General features: G+C 49.0%; 1 protein-coding gene across 2 annotated transcripts in view; it reads left to right on the forward strand.

Annotated features, from left to right (window-relative positions):
• The window catches only part of GRIA3 (glutamate ionotropic receptor AMPA type subunit 3), a 157950-nt gene that overhangs the window by 133114 nt on the left and 3850 nt on the right, over positions 1–20986 (forward strand). For both annotated transcript variants that reach the window (XM_075162371.1, XM_075162372.1), the window contains exons 13-14: positions 2505–2752; positions 3312–3426. In XM_075162371.1, the coding sequence (XP_075018472.1) occupies positions 2505–2752; positions 3312–3426 (363 nt within the window). The remainder of the gene's footprint in view (positions 1–2504; positions 2753–3311; positions 3427–20986) is intronic.

A 20986-nucleotide genomic window follows, 5' to 3' on the forward strand; every position in this document is an offset into this window, starting at 1 on the left:
CAGAGGAAAACAAGCAAAAGCATACGTAGTGCGTGGACAATTTTTGAAGGCTGACCACTTCAGCTTGCTGAGAGGTAGAAAGAGAAAGAGCAAAGCTGTATTTTAACCTTCCTTTTGTCCCTTAGATGCCCATTTGCAAATATAAATGGGCAGGTGCGTTTGTATTATTTATGTTAAAAGAAGATGAAGGTTGTAAGGACAAGCACCTTGAAACTAGGGCACGCCAGAATCGCCGTTGCTCACGCAGTCTCTGTGCTGGCCAGGCAGGCTGCCTCTGTCACCTTTCTGCATGAGGGAGCTGCACAAGAAGAGCAGGCAGGTCGGCCGTGCCCTGCTCTGCCCGTGCTGCCCGCTCTGCCTCCTCTGCCTGCTCTGCCCGCACTGCCCGCGCTGCCCGCGCTGCTGCCTGCGCAGGTGCACACAGGCTCTGCAGGGCGCGAGGGTGGTGGCAGTCGCTGAGCCGGTGACAGCCACCACCTCCCGGCACCTCTGGTAGCCCCGGGGTCCCCACGGCCTGGGGAGCTCCTCTGGGTGCCCTGGGCAGCTGCCGGCAGGGAAGGAGGTGTGAAAACGCCCTCGTGCATCAAGGGGGTGGTTGGAAAAGCGGGAGGTCCAGGTCAGTGTGCTCGGGGAGGGCACCTCGGGTAATGGGTGGTACAGCAGCTCGCAGGGTGTCTCAGCGGCCGGCCCGTGGGTGCCTGACCCAGAGCCCCAGTGAGACCTCTCTCCCGGGGCAGGACCCGCGGAGCTGCCCCAGAAGCTGCCGCGCCTCCCCCCACGGCTTCAGAGCCACCGTCCCCTCCTCAGCGTTTGCTGTTGCGGGGGGAAGCCAGGCAAATCCCCCGATTCCTTCTTTTACCTGTGTAAGGACCATTCCAGGCCCCATTTATATCTCCCTCCCTCCCACCGTCTCTTCCCTCCTGATGCTGGACAAACGAAGCCATCAGCCCATCTTCTGCCGAGAAACCTCTCAGCTGAAGTCCCTCTTGCTTGTGTTTCGCCCCCCACCAGCCAGCCAGCTCCTAACGAAGGTGCAGTGTGTTGTGGTCTCTCCGATTTCCTATTGTCACTTGGGTTGATTTTAGCTGGTTTGCATTTTCAGTTGTTTTTCAGCTCATCAGGAAGGATAATTAAAATAAAATCCTGCCCTCCGTGCTCCTCTCCATCTGCCAGAGCGACACTAGCCGAGCATCTTAATCTGAAGAAAGGTGAAGGCAGGGCTGAGTCCCTGTGAAGTGTTTGGAGGCTGGTTCTTAAGCATTACGTTATTCAAAACACATTAACTTGTCTGGGATGAGGGGGAAGCATGTCTCGATCATCAAGCTGATGGACATTAACAGTCTTCCGCCACAAGTTTGTTCAATTTGAACTAGATTTAGTTACTGCCTGCCTCAGTCCCATTCTGCAAGGAGAGCTGTGGGCAGGGAACTGGCAAGGAGTGGGAGGCATGAATTCGAGATAGCCACAGCTTGGACCAAAAGCCTTATATAAATCCTTTGGATTTCTAGACATTAGAGAAATACAGTTGGCATTACTGCCTTCTGTCGACCAAGCAGGAAAGTCTAACCGGTAATCCAGGATACGAATGCTTAAGAGTCTGGAGGTGGCTTTAAGATCTGAGGGTGGTTTAAATGTTACTGGTGGGGAAGAGGGAGACGGGGAAGTAACACATTTCTCAACATTTCCAGGTTTACAAAACCTGTACGCTGAGCTAGAGGCTGTTAGGATTGGCTTAGTCTCAAAACGAGGAGAACAGGAAAAAAAATATATATACATGACATGCAAGCAGTTAACCAGCAATTTTTTCAGCTTATTGCTAATATTTGTGTTTGCTATCTTTTAGGAAAATGTGTAACTGAATTTTGAAAGTTTGACTGTTGATTCATAAAGGATTTTGTAATTACTATTTATATCCCTCGTGTGAGCATCACTGTTAGAAGCCACTAGAGCTGTCCTGGTCTCCCGTATCACAGACCTGCCATCGCCGCTGTGAAAAGAGGACTCCTGCCTTGCTGGGAACTTGTCATAAGCAAGTGTCGGTGTTTCCTAGCTGCGAGTTAGCGCAAAAAAACAACGCTGAGGATTTGTGCGAAGAGGAGAGGCTGCTTCTGCCTCTGTTGGCCATGACGGATGAGCTGGGATTTAACATCCTCCCTCTGGTTCAGTAGCAGAGCAGCGCGCAGGCGGATAAACCCAGCGCAGAGCAGGAACCGAGGCGCTGGGACGGGCGCGCGCCGTTCCTCGCTCTGACTGCCAGGCTGCCAATTACGGCAATTAGTAGAATAAATGTCTGAGAGATGCTTCCCCCTCCCCAACCGTTTCATGGTTTGGTCCTTGTTCAGGGGGCAAGGTGTCTCTCTCCGAGCTACCTTGACTTGTTTTATTTGTTAGCCTTGATCAGTTATAGGATGTTAATTATACCTGTAAGCCGACTAAGCCCAAGGAGCTCAGTCTTGTGCCCTTGCCAACGTGGCTCTTCATTTCCCTCCTTTCGTCTCTCCCAGAGGTCAAAAATAGCCGTCTACGAGAAAATGTGGTCGTACATGAAGTCGGCCGAGCCCTCAGTGTTCACCAAAACGACGGCGGACGGGGTGGCGAGGGTGCGGAAGTCGAAGGGGAAGTTCGCCTTCCTGCTGGAGTCGACGATGAACGAGTACATCGAGCAGCGCAAGCCCTGCGACACCATGAAAGTTGGCGGCAACCTGGATTCCAAGGGCTATGGTGTAGCAACCCCCAAAGGCTCAGCATTAAGGTGGGTGGAATAATATAACAATATCCATGTTGTTATAGTATTCCACCTACCCTGATGTATTGTGTTGTCATTTTCTTTCTTGTGGATTTTGAGGTAACTTTAAAGTTTAAAATCTTCAATATTCCATGGAGTTAAATAAGACGGTAAATTATGGTTTCGCTTATTTAATGCATCCATTTTTTTAGTGTTCTCTTCGTGTTGTCCTTTCTGATTGTTTGTTGCTGTTTTAATTTTACAGTTCAATGGCTTTTTCAATTTAAATGGTAAAAGCCGAGTTAACCTGCCATATGTGACGAATGTTAACTGCATGATGTGGTGTTCTTGTTACTTTTTTTCTCAAAGACGATTTCCCCATCCCGCACACTTCAGTTTTGAGCAAATGTTATCCTCCATGCCACCTTCCAATATTTAACCCTGTATTTGCTGTACAGACATTTTGATAGCTCCACGTTCTGTGAAATTTTAGCCAATTTGTCCTCTTGTGCTCCTTTTTTTATACGTTACGATTTCCTAAGCATTTGTGCATTTTTTCTTACAAGTTATGTTTTATCGTTTCAAGAAATGCTGTTAACCTGGCAGTATTAAAACTGAATGAGCAAGGCCTCTTGGACAAATTGAAAAACAAATGGTGGTACGACAAAGGAGAGTGCGGCAGCGGGGGAGGTGACTCCAAGGTCAGCCTCAATGTCACCACAATCGGGTACCTTAGCAAAGAGTAATCGGCAAGGCTGTTATTTTACTTCTCAAGGAAAAAAAAAACCAAAAAACCAAAAAGAACGCAGATTAAAACCATTTGGATAATCGTGGTGGGGAAAAAAAAGCCATTTGCTTGCCCAGTAGCTCTTTCAAAGAAACGGTCTTATTTAATATCGTCAGCAGGCTTGGTCAAGCTTGGAAACCTTATTTAACTAACAGATAGAAAGTCCAGTATCGGTGGGACCTGCGCAGAGCAAATCAGTACTTGTAACCGTGCAAGAAACCATGATCGCATCTGGCCGCCGTCCTAACCCCCGAGGACAAGGCTTCGGTCCTTCTCCATGATTTAGCTGTGGCGCAGAGTGGGTTTTGAGAGGCTTTTTTCGCCGGGATCAGCTCTGCCAGCACAGACCTGGAGGCGAGAGGGCTCCCTTCTCCTTTGCTCTTCTGCGGAGGGGTCAAGCAAACCAGTACCAGCACGCGCTGCTTTGCTGGCCTGAACTGGTGCCACCAGAGCCCCTGGGAGGAAGCCTGGTCTCCGGGGAAGAGCTGCCTGGGTGGGTCTGTAGCGCAGGGAAGGGAAGGGTGGCTGCTCATCTAATCGCAGCGTGGGGGCAAGAGATAAGAGCTAAGCAACGATCATAGCAAAGACATGATGTTACGCAGAGATGGTAGTCGCCCGTTAATGGTAAAATAATAGCAATAACGGTAACGTGTAAGGAGCTAGAGCTTGCAATAGGCGAAGCTGAAACGAGAGATGTTGCTTGCAACAGGGAAGTGAATTGATGCGCTAAACTGGAAATGAATCTTAAGGAGAGAGGTTTGGGTAGTTTTGCCTAGAATATTCAAATGTCACCTTCTGTACGCCACTGACCAGTCTTCTGCGCGCAGCCGTGCAGGAGCACTGCCTCTGTGTTTGCTGTGCTTTTGATACAGATGTGGATTAAAATCCTGGCTCCAGTGACAGCAGTGACGAAGCTGTCACTGCCTTTTGCTTCCCCCAGTCTTTCAGGCAGCCTGTACAGTAGCAAGACTCTCAAAGTTGATTTAAAGAGCTCATGTATTGCAAAAGTTAACTAGTGTGCTTTCATATTGCCAACCTTACTCTGTAAAACTCGCCATTTCTGCAGTCTTTAACCTGGTGAGGAGAAGCTGTAGCTAGAGTAGGCTGGGTGCTACTGGTCACCTTGGGTACAGGAATTACCAAGAAAATTAATTCAAAATACATTGTTTTACTGAAAAATACTGAGATTAATTTTCATAGGGACACTATCCTACAGCTAGTAAAACCAGTTCCTTAGGGAACAGTAACTCCTAATCTCTCTTATAAAAATGCTTCAGCTTTGGTCCAAAATCAATAATAACGGTATTTTCAATAATCTGCAGTTTCGGACAATTACTGCAAATTACTGCTGCATTCTGTTAATAAGAGTTGCTTACAGTTGGCTACATAGGAAATTGCTCAGCTACTCATCTCTGATGTTAGCAAAAGCCACTGTGTAATAATAAAGGCAGGAAAAGCTCTGGAATTCAGGTTTGTTCAGTAACTGGAGGTCTGCAGTGCTCAGCAGCAGCCTGGAGACGAGCGTGAGTTTCTTTATGCTTTTTAGCTCTGCTGCTCATCCTTCATGCAACATTTTTATATAACGTTATAGTTGCCAGTGTATTAAATGTTTAATATTCTCCTGGGATCCAGCACCGCATTGTCTAATGCTGCCTCCGTGAAAGAAAACTCTTTGTACAAACCAGCTTCAATGAACTTCATTGCTTCGAGTTCATTGAATTAAACCCAGCCAACTAACGCTTGCAGCCCTAAGGAAACTAAAAAGGATTTTAAAAATGGTCATAATTAGGGCAGGGCCATCTTTCTATTTTTGCTTGTGCTGAAAGACCTTTTACCATCCATTAGCAAGCCCGGGGCGCTGGTCGGTGAGCGCTAGGGGAGGGGAGTCAGGCGTGCTGGGATACCATGGGTGGGCATCCAGCGAAGAGGGAAGGGGAGCAGACACGATGACGCGTGTTTTGCTGTTTTAATCCATAAATCACAAAGCGCTGTCTTTCCGCAGTTTGTCATAACAGGCTGTGATGAAGGACTACTTGTTTGTTTGAGCTACAGACGTCGGCTCTCGGGCACAGCTCAGCCGGCAGAAGTCCCCAGGGAGGAGACTGTGGGTCGGAGAAGACCTCCCGCAGAAGGCTAAGCTAGGGGAGGCGGGGAAGGGGTTAGTTGTTGTTTCTAGAGATGTTGTAAATCAAAGGGCTTTTACGAAGTGGCTTTTCTTTTGAGGTAGCGTTTTGTAGGCACTGAACGCTGCAGGCTGCGATGCCGTGGCGTTGCAGCAGACGGGCAGATGCCTTCCCGGCAGCGCATCCCCCCATCGTTGGCCGCTAACGCCGAGTTCAGGCTGTGCCCCAGCCCGCGGGAGCCCCGCTGCCCTCTCGGGGAAGGCGAGCACCGGCGCTGCCCCCCGGGCACCGCAGCCCCGACAGTCTCGCTGGCCTCTCTCTCCTCCTCTCCGTCCTCCCACCAGAAGCCTGAGTTGCCCTATTCATCTCATCCCATCTCTCCGGTTAATTGTTTATCTGAACACGGCTTCATTTATAGAGCATTTGAAAGGAGTCGCTTCAAAACTCTTCTTTTTTTCCCTTTTCCCTTAAAGGAGGTGGTGGCTGGGGGAATCGGAGAGGACGGGGTGGTGAAGGTGCCTCAGGTGGAGATGCAGACCTTGCACCCCGTCACACAGGGCGGCACGGGGACCATTGCTCACTCGGGGCAGCTCTCTCTACCGGCTAAGCTGACAGACCACCTCTCTTAGCTTCTCCAGTAGAGACCCAGGCTTGGGAAATCGCCGCCCCGAGTTTGTAATCAGCCGCTTCCTACCTACCGCCAACGAGTTGTGCGTAGCTCTGAGTCGTTGCAGACGTTGGTGCCAGTTTCTTAAGGTGAATTCCTCCGTGCAATCTGATATTCTAGCTTGTGCTGAAAGCCAGAGGTAAGTATGCAGCCTGTTTGCCTGTGCCAGTGCCCATCGTTGTACCCCAAAGGACCCAGTCACCCAGAAAACGCCCTCCCGTGCTCATCCTCCCTGCGGTTTAGCATGCGGTTCGCCTGTGCTTGGAGATGAATGATTCCGTTGCGAGTTCACCTCTTGTTATCGTATCTTCATCGCCGTTGGAAAATTAAACAGTGACTTCAAGTTTCACAAGGATTTTGAGTCTTACAGCGGGAAAAAGAAAGGTATTCAACTGACTTTCTGCAGGTTTTTTAATCTATTCGGTTACACAGACTGTGAGGTTAGCCCTGCGAGCATCCCATGCTCCTGGGGTCCACTGGTAATTTAAGACTAAAGAGGTTGTGCTGTTTTAATGAGATTGTTTTGAAGGCCTCAGCTGACATATGTCTCATTTTCAGTGCTACCGGTATATGCCAGCGCTGGTGTGAAGCAGAGGGTGCCAGTCTGCCCCACAGTATCTTGGCTGTCGGTACTGCCCTGGCGAAGGGAGTTACCCCATTTCGGTAGTGGTCCTTATTTAAGAAGTCCGAAGGGGAACGTGCTCCATCCATATGTAATTTGTGATACATGTCAATACGTGTGGGCTGACTTGGCTGGTGCAGACGTTCTGGTAGGTGCATCAAAATTTGTTCACTTAGCTCTCCTAAATGAGCGTGAATTTAGTTTCATCCGTTGGATTCATGGCAGAATTATACTGTCTTCACATTCTCTTACACATGTGAGCTGAGTTTTCAATCGTGAGAGAATGCAAAATAGCAGTTATAAAAAAAAACATATTCCAGGAAATATGTAACAGTGTGTTACAAGTTTGGAAGCTAATTATTTTGTTTATTATACAATCCTATCATCTCAGAGCTGACTGATGGCTGAATAGGAATTTAACAAGAAGTAGACAAAAGGGGATGCAGGCGGCGGCAGCAGGCTGAGTGACTTAAGTGAAACTAATTATTCAGTTGCATAGGAACAATTTTCTGCTAAGATAAATTTCTATAGTTCTGCTGTTGATACATTTCTTGTATTCTTATACCTTCACGGTAACTTTTAATGACAACCAACACAGAAGGGGATTGTTTGAATGCAGCATCTCGCCAACTTCACATGCCAAGATTCCGTGCTAATTATTTGACTTAATTTCTTTAATATATTCTTTTTTAGGCTGCTATCTCTTTTGGACTACATCTGTGAAATGACATGCTATGTAATACTACTTCATTTTTCAGTTGTTTCTTTTTGATTGTAGGATTACTTTTCCGGTGTGCTAGTTGAGTTCTGCCCTCAGAGCCACGCTCCGTAAAGCACCACATTCCCAAGCCCTTCCGAGCTGTGAGTGTGGCCATTAGCAGATGGGATTTGTTCCCCCATTTCTCTGTGCTATTTTGCTTTGATACATTTTCAACACAGCCGTTAGCATTTGCAGCATAATTTTTTTTAAGTGGCACATTTTTAGAAGAAATCTGTTATGCATTATTTTAGATGATACCTGACATCTAAAGAGCACCATTGCCAAATGTGGTGTGCTTTAAAGAGAACATTTGGGGAAATGGCTATCTTGAAAAGATGCAGCACAATTTATTTGAGCAATTTGTTTGAAATTATGTTCATCAGCATGAATTTACTTGCCACCCATTCTATAGGCCTGGGTTATGAGCTGGAAAAAGCTAAAATGGCTGGTCAGAGCCAGTGATAGTAGCACAGAGCTAATTCATGCTCAGAGCTAGGAAAGTAATATGAAATTATTGTATTGTGCGAATTAGTGACAAAGCAAAATAATACTTTAAAAGGAAGACATCAGAATATTTGTTTAATTGACAGCTATTACTTTATAGCATATTAGGAAATAATACTGTGTATGTTTTGTGCCAATAATGAAGTCTTAATGCTCTAGGAGTTCATCGGAGCATCTCGCTTAGAGCATTGCCAAGAAGGGCAGGGAGCCTGCTCTGGTTTGCAGAAATGTCTGTGCTGTTGTGCAGATTGTTTGAGGATATTTTCCTGGGAATGTAACTGGGAGACTCAGAACGAGAATTTGGGACGAGCAGGTTGCCCAGGCAGGGAAGGAGCTGGTGCAGTCAGGGCTGGCGTCTAAGAATTGGGAACCGTTTTGTTTTGCCTGTATAACCTTTAGGATCCTGGGGACGAAGCTGGACCTGCGTGTGCAAGGAAACGTGCTTGTGCAGCGCTGGCCACGGCAGAGCCGGGCCCCGCGCAGGGACGCTACGTCCTGCCTTTATGGCCGCAAGAAATCTTAGAGAAAGACTTGTTACTCATGCGCTCATTTCGATACCACCTGTGGTGCTCAACAGTTAATTTCCATAAATTGCTTGCATGAGTCATTTATCCTGCATTATAAGCGTCGGTATGGGAAAAGCTCCTTGGGACTGGAAAAGGAAAAAGGAAAACCAGCAGCTGGAAGTGGGGCTCCCAGCAGCAGGGGCAGGGCCCTTCCTTTGAGCATCTCCCTGGGGGTCTGGCCGTGGCTGTTTCCTCTTTAATGGTAACTGCTGTCACTTAACGTACAAAGGGAAAAGTAAATGCCTTTCTTCTTCTTCTTCAAAGTAATTCTAATGTTTCAGCATTGAGCTCACGTGGACACAGGCACTTGTGCTGCTCTGGTGGATTGCTCTGCGCTCGCCGGCACTGTAATCATGGGTCGGACACCGCTAGCTTTACACAAGCGACGAAGCTGTTCTTTGAATGTCTTGTGTAGCCTTTGGACTAAGCAGCACCTACCCGCAGCCTGCTGAGGAGCCCGGGAGCAGGAGTCGCAGAAGAAGTCATCCCAAGAGGAAAATAAATCATAGAAGACGGGGGGGAAAATGGATGTGTCTAGAGGCAAGAGAAAGAGAAGGTGAGGGGATAGCCCACACGCAAGGTAAGTTGAGTCTCTTGCTCGTATCCATCCAGGCTAGAAAGGATCCAGGCAATGACAGGAAAGATCCATGTTGCTGTTTCAGATGTTGTAGGTTTGAGTGTGACATTAAGCATCCGCTCGCCCTTATTCTGCCTCCCTGTTCGGGTAACTCTTCCTCCCACCCCCTCGCCACATCTGTACCTCAAGTCTCGGGCGCTGCTGTAAATGAACTACAATACTTGTTATGGCTTGCATTTCCTAATCCAATAGGCATGTATTACTGCATTAGCGCTTGGCACTTCTATTAAATTATGATCCTGTTAGTACAGAGTTTAATTTGTTTGAGCTACGTTTGTGAAACGTATAAATATACTTTCCTAGAGACAGTTGCCGCTGCCAGACACAGGCTGCAAACTCCCCGCAAAGCGTGGAGGAACTTGCAGTCTCAGCTGGTAACACATCTGGCTCCGTGCAGGTGTATTCAGAGCGTGTGTAGGTGTTACAATGGCATCGTGCATCTGTGTATGTCTTCCACGTTGCAGCAAATACAGCATCAGTTAAAACACCTGAATTTAAAATGCATACCTAGTTCCTGGAAGGAAAAACCCCACAGATGCCACAAGGATACAGTGGTTGCTCCAACCTGCCTCTAAAAAAAAAGACAAGAAACCTTGAACTGACTAAAAGAACACTATTTATGGAAAAACACAGTAACGAAGACTAGAACAAAGTTCTGTTATGGAGAACTATTGCAGCTACTAAATACTCAGCAGTAACTAAAAAAACCCATTCCCCGATAGATCATTTGCAAGGCATTCAAATGGCCGTTGCAAAACCAGAGCAGACCTGGAAGCCAGCGTGCCTGTGCAGGGTCACTGCTGCCCTCTGAAGAGAAGCAGTGCCCGCAGGCTGACACACCGTGCCAGTACGGCAGGAGAAGCCACCGCCTGCCTCCAGCTCCCCCAGTTGCTGGCTCTGTTGCTGGCAATATCACAGCGTAAACAAATTTTAAAAACTACTTCGTGTGCTATTTCGTAGATAAGATTTTTGTCATCCCGTGATACTGCTCAGTACCAAAAGGCATGAAAGAGGCAAAATGTGCCATGACCTCCTGAAGGAGGGTCCCAGCCCAGCTGTCGGTGGTGGCCATGGATGAGCCCACGGCCAGCGCTGGCAGCCGGGGAGCTGCAGTCCCGGGGTGCTGCTCACCGGCACCCGGGGCCTCGGTGCCTTGAGCAATGGGAACTGCTTCTGGCTCTGCTATTGAGGAAAAACAACGTCCTTCTGCCAGGGGATTTATTGCTGTGCCCGACGCCTCCGAGCACTATCCCAGCCATCAACATGCAGTGTATTTCGTAGGTGGCTGGGGGATATATGGGGCTTGAGGCACCAAGTTTTAATCTTCTAATTTTGAAAGCTCTTTGTCTTTTCAAACTAGATGGCTTTCGCTTTTATCCCTTCCTCTGCCCACCCATAAAGCATTTCAATCCCCCAAATGTTAAATCTTGTAGATGTGCAACTGCTGGTAACACAGGGCAGGGAAAAAACGATGCTGGTCTGAAATGGTAGCAAAGAGCAACCAAGTGTTCGTTCCTTAAAGAAGAAATGCCTGTGCTTTTTCCATGAATATTAAATGTTCGGTGTGAAATACAGAAGATCACTTTTTGAGACAGAAGGTAACAAATAGGAATAGTGAGTGACCATATGTTTTTATGCCCATATTTTCAGGGCTCTGTTCACTCCTGCTTGAAGTACCAGGTAACTCTAATCTTGAAACAAACGTAATGGGTTTTAATAATGAGCCCATTTCCATCGAAAATCTTCCCCATCCCTAACGCGTGGGTGTGTAGCAAAACGTGAAATTGTGGCACGGAGACATTGCTAAATTGGTAAATTATGACAGGCAGATAGATGTGATCTCAGAAGAAGCTGAGCACTTTGACAATGCCTTCACCCGCAGGTTTTGTATCTAGTCAGAAGTTATTTCAGTAACAGGATCTGACAAAAAGTCCATTCAGTAGTTAGAGATCAGGCTGGGATTTATAGAGCTTGGGGGAATAAAGTGCCTTATTTGATTTAGATGGGTCTTTAACCTCAAGCAATCCCCTCTAGAGAATAATGCTGGATTTGGTATCTCTTCCTGGATTGTTTCTATCTTTATATTTTAATGATACTAAGATGGTTGTTAGTGAGATTTTCATGGTATCCTGTCAAATTAAGCAGAGTGCCCGGGCTTGATTTCTGCATTTGTCAGTGCCCTGTGCTGCCGCGCGCCCGCGCGGGCCGGCTCGGGGATGTGTGGCTTTGGGGGGGTTTCTCTGTGGTGCTGGATGCGTGGGGCTGAAATCTTGGTGCAGAGCAACGGTGCAGTTGTTCGGGGTCCTTCTCCCTGTCCCCTTCAGGTATTTACCTCTCGCAGCATGGTAAAGGTGACGCTTCCCACATGTCTGCAACAAGCTTCACACTCTGCTTCCCCTGAGGTTAGTGGAGATTTGCCAGTGATACCAACAGGAACAATTAATTCAGTGTTGTCAGTAGTTTTACCCTAGAGGGTTTTAGGAAGCGTGTTGAATTAAGAACATGCTTGTTTCTTTGCGCCTTAGTCCACTTGCCTTTCCTCTGACAGTGTGAGGTGGATTTTAGAAACCCAAACATTGGATGTCTAAACTCTTTGACGTTAGGGCGTTGTTGGTTGGGTTGTGCTGACATCAGCAATCCCACGGATGCTCCAGCCAGCAAGGACAGCTTTGGTCATAAGAAACAAGAGAAAAACAGTCTTAAGAAACAAGAGAAAAATTCCTGCTGCAGAAGTGAGAGTGTGCTGAATATGTCAGATTCCTAAATTAAAGGGATTAGTTAAAAATAACAGGGATTAAAACTAAAACAATTCATAACCCACTTTATAATGTATTAACCAAGACCTGGTACCACCATGGACTTTCGCCTCCTTCACGTCACTGGGATTTGGACGGGAGGGTGAAGAGCCCTTTGCAGGGGATGCAGCTCGTGGTCCGACTGCGCGGCTCGGGGGGAGGATCTCACGCTTCATTAACCTTGCAATCTTCAGAGGGCCGGATTTGCCAGCAACCTCCTGTGGCTTTTTGTTGCTCTGATCCCACAAATCAGCAATAAACCTGGCCTAGCCAGATATTAGACCAGATTTACAGCTGTTCTGCGCCCCCCGGCATGACACAGCCGGAGCCCAGGGGTGCCCTTGGCGCTGTGATTTTGCCTCCCCTGATGCAGCCGAACGGGCAGTGCCAGGGCCCATTAACACACAAACAGCATCGCTCTAAGTGCCGCGTCCCTAGCGCGTGCCTGCATTTCCACAGCGCGGCTCCAGCCGGAGTTATTTGGCATCTGATGTTGTACTGATGGGAAGAAAAATGAAGAAGGGCGTGTTAGTGACCACGCAGGATTTCAGGTTGTGGCAGATGCAGCATTAAGCACGTCGGGAACTCGTGTCTTTGGCGTTCTAGCCAGACCTGTCTGCAATGGATGGGGCTCCTGTTGGCCCATACGTTTGGAGCCAGCGTCCGTCTGCCTTGTGAGGAAGATCTCCGTTGCCACTGGCCTTAAATTTCTTAGCTTCGTCGCTGAGTGAAGTCCCTGTCCCTGGGTGAGATGGCCCGCATCCCTCCCCCGTGCCGGCGGGGATGCAGACGTCCTGCCTGCGTAGCACTGCAGAAGCCACCGAGCCCTCCTGCGTGGGGACCGCTCATGAGAGCAGTGGAGCTGCGGTGGTTGGAGCTCTTGCCCGGCGGTTGGCATCCTCCCGAGCCAGCCAGGCAGCCGGGCATCCCTCCCTGGGCCGAGGTGCTGCCCAGCTCTTCTGCAGCTTGTTCTCTGCTATCCTGAGCCTCGGCTCTGGGCACAAGTGGAGAAAGGACATTTTCAAGACCAGAGAGGAGCTCTCACTGCTGATGTTATTCTGGTCTTCTGTCAAGCTCATGGGTGATTTCTTCACCCTCTACTCCCAAAAAAGCCATTTGGGAGTCCCATTTGGACTCTCAAGATGCTGCAAGCAACAGTGCTGAGAAAATGCCACACTGTACCTTATACACCAAATATTCTGTGGAACATCAGAAACCGGCTGATGATGGGTGAAGGAACACCTGCAGTTTGTAGTCTGTAGAACCCAGGTGGCGAAAGGCAGCCCTCGGGCAGCCCCGTTGCCTGGGGGATCCAGTGCAACCCATGCACTGCCCACCCCGTCCTGCGCAACTCCGAGGAAGCCCTTTAATTACTGCTTCGAAGAGCCTTTTCTTGTTGCACCTTTTCTTTGCAGCTCCCTTTCCTGAAAGATCGCGTCTAAAAATTCTAAATTAGTTCTAAGCAATGGTTCATCTGGTTTGAGGGAACAGCGTGCTGTCTGCCGCGTTCATTTGCTCTCCTTGGCAATGATCATTTTTGGGTATAACATTTATATTACATCCATTAGAGCATAGAATGGGATGTGAATTATCCAAAGCTGTTACAATCACCACTTAAATCTTTATTGATTGCAAGTAATAAACATAACTATGGTGTTGCTCAGACTTTATGCCACTCACACACCGGTTACACACAGCCGATGGAAGTCTGTGGATTATTGGGTGAGATTGTCGAGTCCCAAAGTGACTTTTGCTCCTAAATCTCACCTGTAGTGGTCACTGGCTCTTCTCTGTATCGCCTGCTGCAACTTGTGAGGACCAACACTGGGCTACAGAGCCACTAGCATCAGCACATCCCATCCCTCGTTCCTGGAAAACGGCCCTTTCCTGGCAAGGTCGGGATGTTCTTTTCATAAATTAACAGCACTTTTCCAAGAAGCTGCTCAGACTCTTCTGCGCAGTCCAGGTTCATTCAGGGAAGGGTCCTGTTTGCAGCACTAGCACGGAACACGATGGCCAGTAACTGGAATCAGATGGCCAAAAGAGCAACCTGGCCAGCTTTTGCAGTTTTATGTGGGACTTCAGCCTTTCTTAAGCCGGTAGAAGCTAGAGTGATGGCACTAGATAAAAATATCTGGTTTTGGGTTATCTACTTTATATAGGTGCAGGTGAAATCATGAAAATGAACCTAAAAGGTCATTAATCAAATTAAAAACCCGTTATGATTTGTAATTTGAGAGGGGCAGAAGTTATACCTTCTCACATTTGGGACTGATAAAGAACTACTTCTTTGATGATTAATTTACTTTTCTTCTACTTCAAACTCGTTCTGGCCAGAAAGAAATGTCACAATGCTACCAGTTTTCTCAATGGAGATAAAAATGACTGCAATTAACCTGAAACTGGTGCTGTGGTGAGAGGAGGCAGGGCAAGAAGTCCCTCAGACGGGTGAGGGTGTCTCAAAGAGGAGTAAGAAGAGAGAGCAGATGGGCTCTGCGTCATCGTGTTCCCTCTTTTCCATATTAATGGTGTGGATGGAAAATAGCTAATAATGAAATAGAAACGTAATAGATGCTTTACGAAGAGCATATAGCAGCTCGCTCTTCTGAGGGATGATCTCACGTTTCAGGGTGGGGAACACAGCCTGGAAGCGATGCTGTATTTTATGCAAGATCACCCTCATGACGAAGAAGTGCTGTACCGATTCCTGAATTTGGAGGGAGAGATGGTCAGGATTTTTAAACTGAACCCGAAGCTTTAGGGACCTAGTTCAGGGGTGAGATTTTAATGAGTGAGTGCACATCATTTTTCAAAAATGAGTTCGCTCCGTCAGCATCGTCCTGTCACCTGGAGCCACCAGCACCAAGGGGTGCAGCAGGACTTTTGGGGCTGGTGTCCTGAGCCAAGAGGGGCTGAAGGGCAGCAGGGGGGAGGCCCCAGGGCCACAAGGCAAAGGGAGGAGGAGGTTCCCTTCGAGGTGGTGCCACGTTGCATTTGGAGGAAGACTGGCACCACTTGTTTTCTAGCAGTAACTGATGGCTGAAGAGGAAACGGTAATGCTGCCAGCACCCGAGCGGGGTCTTCTAACCGGGGAGCAGAGAAACCAAACTGCTGCAACACCGATAAAACCCACCTCTGTCCCAGGTGTAAAATCATGTTTGCAGCAGACTGTGATAAAGTGAAGCCTGTGAGAGTAGATGGGCACTGATCTTCTTAACGTCGTGCCTCTCTTAAATAAATCAGCCAAGGCAAATGGCTTAATTTGCCATTGGGGGCAATACTGTTCAGTATGAGGCAGCTGGTACCGTTTCTCTAGACTCAAGTCTTCCCGTCATTTGTAGATGTCAGCAAAAAAAATCTTGGTGGTGTTTGGTAAAGCTGCCCAACAAACAGATCCAAGCTCACGTGGTTAAGCCTGGATCAGCCAAACCTACTACATCTGGATGAAAAGCACAAGCAAGCAAACAAAAAAAATCTTTCCGTTATGGTGAGGAAGAAAAACACCGCAAGTTTCTGCCCGAGAATACCATCTTAGGACATCTGTAACGCTGACATCCCCATCCCAATTGCCTCAGCTCGTTTTCTTGTGCCTACAGAGCGCAACAAGAGAGCACAAGCTCTCAAACCTCTGAATATTTTACTTTGATAAAAGCAACCAAACTACTGGAGAGCTGGGCTGGAAACCACACGGGGGGAGATGAAAAAGAATCCCGTCATAAATTAAAGGCAGAGGAAAAACAGCTGAAGCCACCCGGGAAAGGGCCGAGGACCTCATAGGATATCCTGTACAGCCCAACAACAGCAACCTAATTAAAAAAGCAGCTGGAAAGCACAAAATTATCCCAGGAAAAAGATGAGGAAGTGGAAGTCTTCTGAGAGAGAGACCCAGAAACTGAGCAAATGATGCTCTGAGCCGTTTCTGGGGCGGCACGGCTGGCCGGGGAGGCAGGCGGGCGGCTGGGACGCAGCCCTCCCGTGGGACCCGGGCGAGTCATTTCGTCTCTCCCTTCCTCTGCCTCTAAAGCGATTCAAAAAAAATCCCCCTCAAACAAACAGTGGCAGGGCAAGCGATGAAAAATCCTCTTCCTACAGCCAACAGCCCTGGCTCCCAGGAGAGCCCTACGCCTCCCTCTGTAATAGCAAACACAACACTTTGCAACTTGGTAGCCGTCAACCTGCCGGCGTGGGCAGGGTGCTGCGCTGCCCGAGGGCCTTTTTGGGGACGGGCTGAGCTGCAAGCCGAGGTGCGGTACGGAGGATTTGCATTCAACGTGCACCTGGCGAGAAAAATACCACGATCCAGCCATGGATTGCACCTCCCTCGGGATCTCGGCCAAAGCCATGCCTGACTCTGACTATTAAATTGAACAAGGCTGGGCGGCTACTCGGAGACGAGCAATTGGAAAATGTACCAGCGGCCAGGCTCACTTTTCGATGTTAACTCGGGAATCTGGGAGCTGAGGAGTCCATCCCGCGCCAGGTGACGTTGCCTGCCCGCGGGTGAAGCGCAGAGCGGGGGCTGCGGAGGCGTCGCGCCTCCTCCCGCCATCCGGTCGCTCAAATCCTGCTGCACGGGCGAGCAGCTCGCGCATTCAGAGGTCTCGGGATTAATTTCCTGGAAGCAGACAAAATTGTACCTCAGGACTTTGATCAAACAAGCTGCATTTCATGCTCCATCTGTGAAGCACAAATTAGTGCCTTTTCTAGCACGCTGAGAGGGCTCCTTCGCTCAGGTACGCGCTGTTCATCCCAGTGCCCTGGACAGCAAAATAGCGGAGCTGAGGGAGGCCGGGAGCTCCCTCAGGCAAACCCCCAGGTCGTCTGCGTGCCGGGGGGTCGGGACGGGCTGAGGCAGGGGAGGGCAAGCGCCAGCGCCTGCTTCGTCTCAAACTTTCCTCCCCCGGTGCCTCCTTACACGACCTGCCCCTCTCGCGCCGGCCGCCCGCCGTCAGCCCCCAGCACCGCGGCACCCCGGCACGGTGACGGCTCCATCGGCAAAGGGTCGGTGGGCCTGAAGCGTGCGGTGGCTCCTCGGCGCTGGGGTGTCCGTTCCGCTCTGCTCCTCATGCCGGGACAGACGGACGGAGCAAATCACCTCTTTCCTACCCGGGCTGAGGCATTGCAGTACCTCACCTGACAAACAGGGCCATGACAAACTATAGTGAAAAGCCCAGTTTAGGCAAATTCCCATCTGTTTAGTTAAGGTAATTTTAGTTTACTACTTTTCTTTTTTTTTGGGCAGTTGCGTGTGCGCAATTAACTGCAATCTTGGCTTTAAAAAAAAAAAATAAAGCACCCTAATTAGCATGTTAAGCCTCCTCATTTCACAATACTGTATAATGTTGTGAAAGCTAATCTATAATGTATTGGATGTTATGCAAATTCTCTGTACTCCATATGGGGTTTATAAAGGCATGCAAATTAAAAATAGTGTTTGGAACAGGACTGGGGGGAGGGGAAAATTTGCACAGTAAAATATGCGGATAGGAGAAAAGGTGTTTATAACCTTCTCCCTATTGTTTGTGTATTCTCAGCTGCACAATGCTTTTCAAAGCAGAGAGATGTATTGCATAAAATCTCTCCAAATTGGATAGTTTTTAAATGAAATTTGAAATGAGAGCGCTGTTCTCTAAGCAATAATCCACACCACTCTTTCTGCTGGGGCTTGTAATGGGTGGGTAAAGGCATCAGCTTTCACTGACTTGCATCGCAATAGTCTAAATCATGCAGCTTCGTGTAGCCTATTTGCCCAGGTGTCACCAAGGGCCTCGTCACAACGCAGCTGCCCAGGAGGGTCCACGGGGGTGGCTTGGCCAGGACCTGGCCGGTCCCTGTCAGCATAAACCCCCAGGGCAGGTGCATTACCTGCAGCACCCAGGGCGTTCGCAGCATCCCTCTGGAGCGTGCTTTGATCCCGTTGATATTTTATAGCCCCTGCCTATAGGTGGATGCAAATGTAGCTGCGATACAGCTGGCTTTTTACTACGTGGCTGGATCCTGGCGGAGCGGCTCCGTGCCTGCTGCCAGAGCCGAGCCAGCAAACACGCTCTGTCTCGTGAGGCTTGTCACCGCCGCCCGTCGGCTGTGTCCGGCTGAAGGCATACAGCCTTCCTTGATTGATACTTAATTAGATTACAGCTGCTGCTTAAAAATAGCAATTTTACAAAAATAAAATCTTGGCTGGTGTCAAACCGAGCCCTGTGCAGACCAGGAGGAGTGGTGCTGCCTCTGCCTGGCCAGCCGGGAAGCTCTGCCGGCGCAGGCAGTGCCGGCATCGCTGCCGCTGGGAACCAGGGACGGCTTTTCCCTGCCTTTGCCCTCCCTGCTGGCCTCGGTAACGCCACGCTGGGTCACGCTGGTGCAGCCCGTGGGGCGTTCAGCACAGGAGCTCTTGAACATGCTCATTTTTCTCATGGATGCCCACGACCTGCCTGGGCTCAGCCGAGCGTAGCCTGTCCCTCCTCCGGGGGCTGCCACCCTCCGGAGTGGCAGCTCGCACCCGCTCTCCTCCCGAGGGGCACGTAGCACCTCCAAGGGCAGCACCTTTCAACATCAGCCACAGACAGGTCTCACGGCCATCTCAGAGGCAGCTTCTTGGCAGATTGGGGAATGGGGCTTTTCTTCACCAGCTGCTTCTTCCAGTATCGACCTGCCCTGGGCATGGCAGGGCTCAGCCGCTCCTGCTGCGCGAGGGCTCTCAGCCCTCCCAGCCTGTGGACATTTCCCTAAATGCCGCCATGTAATTAAGGTTGTAATTAAGGTGTTTTGTATAGGTTGTGCTGCTCTTTCTCCAGAGACTCTTCGGCTCTGCAGAGTCATGCACTTTGGGCAGGGTGGGAGAGGGGCAGGGAGCAGCGGGAGCGAGAAGTGAGGCTGGCACTGGCGCAGCCGTGGGCTGAGCTCCTGCGTCTCCTCCGCTGACAGCGGGACATGTTGCAGGGCAGCCGTGCATGTGTCTGCCTGGTGTTATCCCATGCAAAATGGCATCATCATCGAGGATAAGGACTAAGGACCAAGGACCCATCCCTTCCCTCCTCATGGGCGGGCACGGCCATGGAGCGGGGACCAAAGCTGTTCAAGCAGGAGCAGGAACTGAAGTTGTCCCTAACGCAGGGAGCCTCTCTCATGGAAACAGGCAGGAGAAACCCCAAGACATGACACAAGGAGGAAATGGAAGTGACAAAACCCAAGTGAGGGCTCCTCAGGCGCCGCTTTCCCACAGGGAAGGGACAGGCGCCTCAGGTCCCCGGGCTTGCGGGCTCTTAGCAGCACCACAGCCGGCCCATGGGACATTCGTCCTGCCAACATTTCCCACCCTGGGCACTTTCAGCCAGCGTTTCCATGTTCACTAATTTGTTTCATAAAGGTCTGGATTTGCTTATTTTCTGCTGCAGTTCCCTGGACCAGCGGAGTTCGGGATGCAGCGGCTCCAGGGGAGAGCGGTGCCTCCGAGCACGGCCCCTGCAGCGGCAACTGCAGGAGCTGCAGAAACCACCGCCGGCAGGGAAACAGCCGTGACGGCTGGCAAAATCTCCCTCCGTGACATCCACCCTGGGGTTTTTCGCTTTGCAGATGTGCACACACACCCCCCCCCGCCCCGGGTGCGGGGGCTGCCCGGGGGCCTGGAGCCGCAAGCGCTGTTTTACTGTAAGAAGCAACAATTGCTCATTTTTGGGGCTTGCTGTCTGTTAGTGCAATACGAGGGGTCCTGCTAGATCAAACCCACCATAATCCGTAAAGCTACTGCGAATGCCTGTGATTGTACCAAACTGGGAAATTGGACTTGCTTTGTTTCTCCTACCTTCATTTAACAGTGAGTGCCGATTACTCAAAGCGATATGGGCAGGACCTGGTAATATAGCGTTGCTCTAGCATTAACTTAAGGGGATGTTCCAGTTGCCTGCAGTGTAAATACTTTGTGGCCAGGAACCCTGCTTTATCGCTTTGTATAGTTTTAAAGTAGTTTAAAGATTGAATAACATAAAATAACATAATATAATGTTATTTATGTTATTTCCCACGTGAAGAACTCCTGTAAACCTTGCAGTATTGAAACTCAGTGAACAAGGCATCTTAGACAAGCTGAAAAACAAATGGTGGTACGATAAGGGTGAATGTGGAGCCAAGGACTCCGGAAGTAAGGTCAGTCGCTGAAGGTCTTTTTGTACTGATTAGCAATCACATTTTGACCCACTGTTTGTTTATACAAAGAATGACTTTCAAAAGTTGATATTTACGTTTTGAAGGTTGAAAGAAAAGAATAGAAAAAATAATGTAAGTCTCTGAACGTGACAGCATTTTTCTTTATGCAGTAACAGACTGTAGTTGTAAGTATGTTTTACTATTCGAGTATTTTGCTAGAAAAACATGGAAAGAGAAGCCCCCAAAGCCTCCCAAGCTGGTATCTTCATTTAAATGTGCAAGTTTCAGCACAGTAGTATTCAGGCCAGCATCTTTTCTTAGTTTTATTGAAACAACACATTTTTGTTTCAAAATCGTGACTTAGATTCTCTACATGTCAGTTTGGGAAACAGTCACATGCTTGCTAAGGGTGAACAATTTCAGGCTAGACCCGTGATAAGGAAAAAATGTGCTTCCTGCCCTATTTCCCAATTCAGTTTGAAATTGGTTTAATTTAAAAAAAAAAAAAAATCTAGAAATACTATTGGTAACTCATTACATAAATATCGTATATTCTTTTTTACTCTGCTTTGAACCATTTTGCTGCTGTACTGCCCTGTCCCACTCCAGCCGTGCTGCAGGGCAGCCAGCCTCCAGCAGCTCCTCGAGCAGGACCGCT

The sequence above is a fragment of the Calonectris borealis genome, chromosome 13 (assembly GCF_964195595.1).
Source record: "Calonectris borealis chromosome 13, bCalBor7.hap1.2, whole genome shotgun sequence".
NCBI classification, from domain to species: Eukaryota; Metazoa; Chordata; class Aves; order Procellariiformes; family Procellariidae; genus Calonectris; species Calonectris borealis.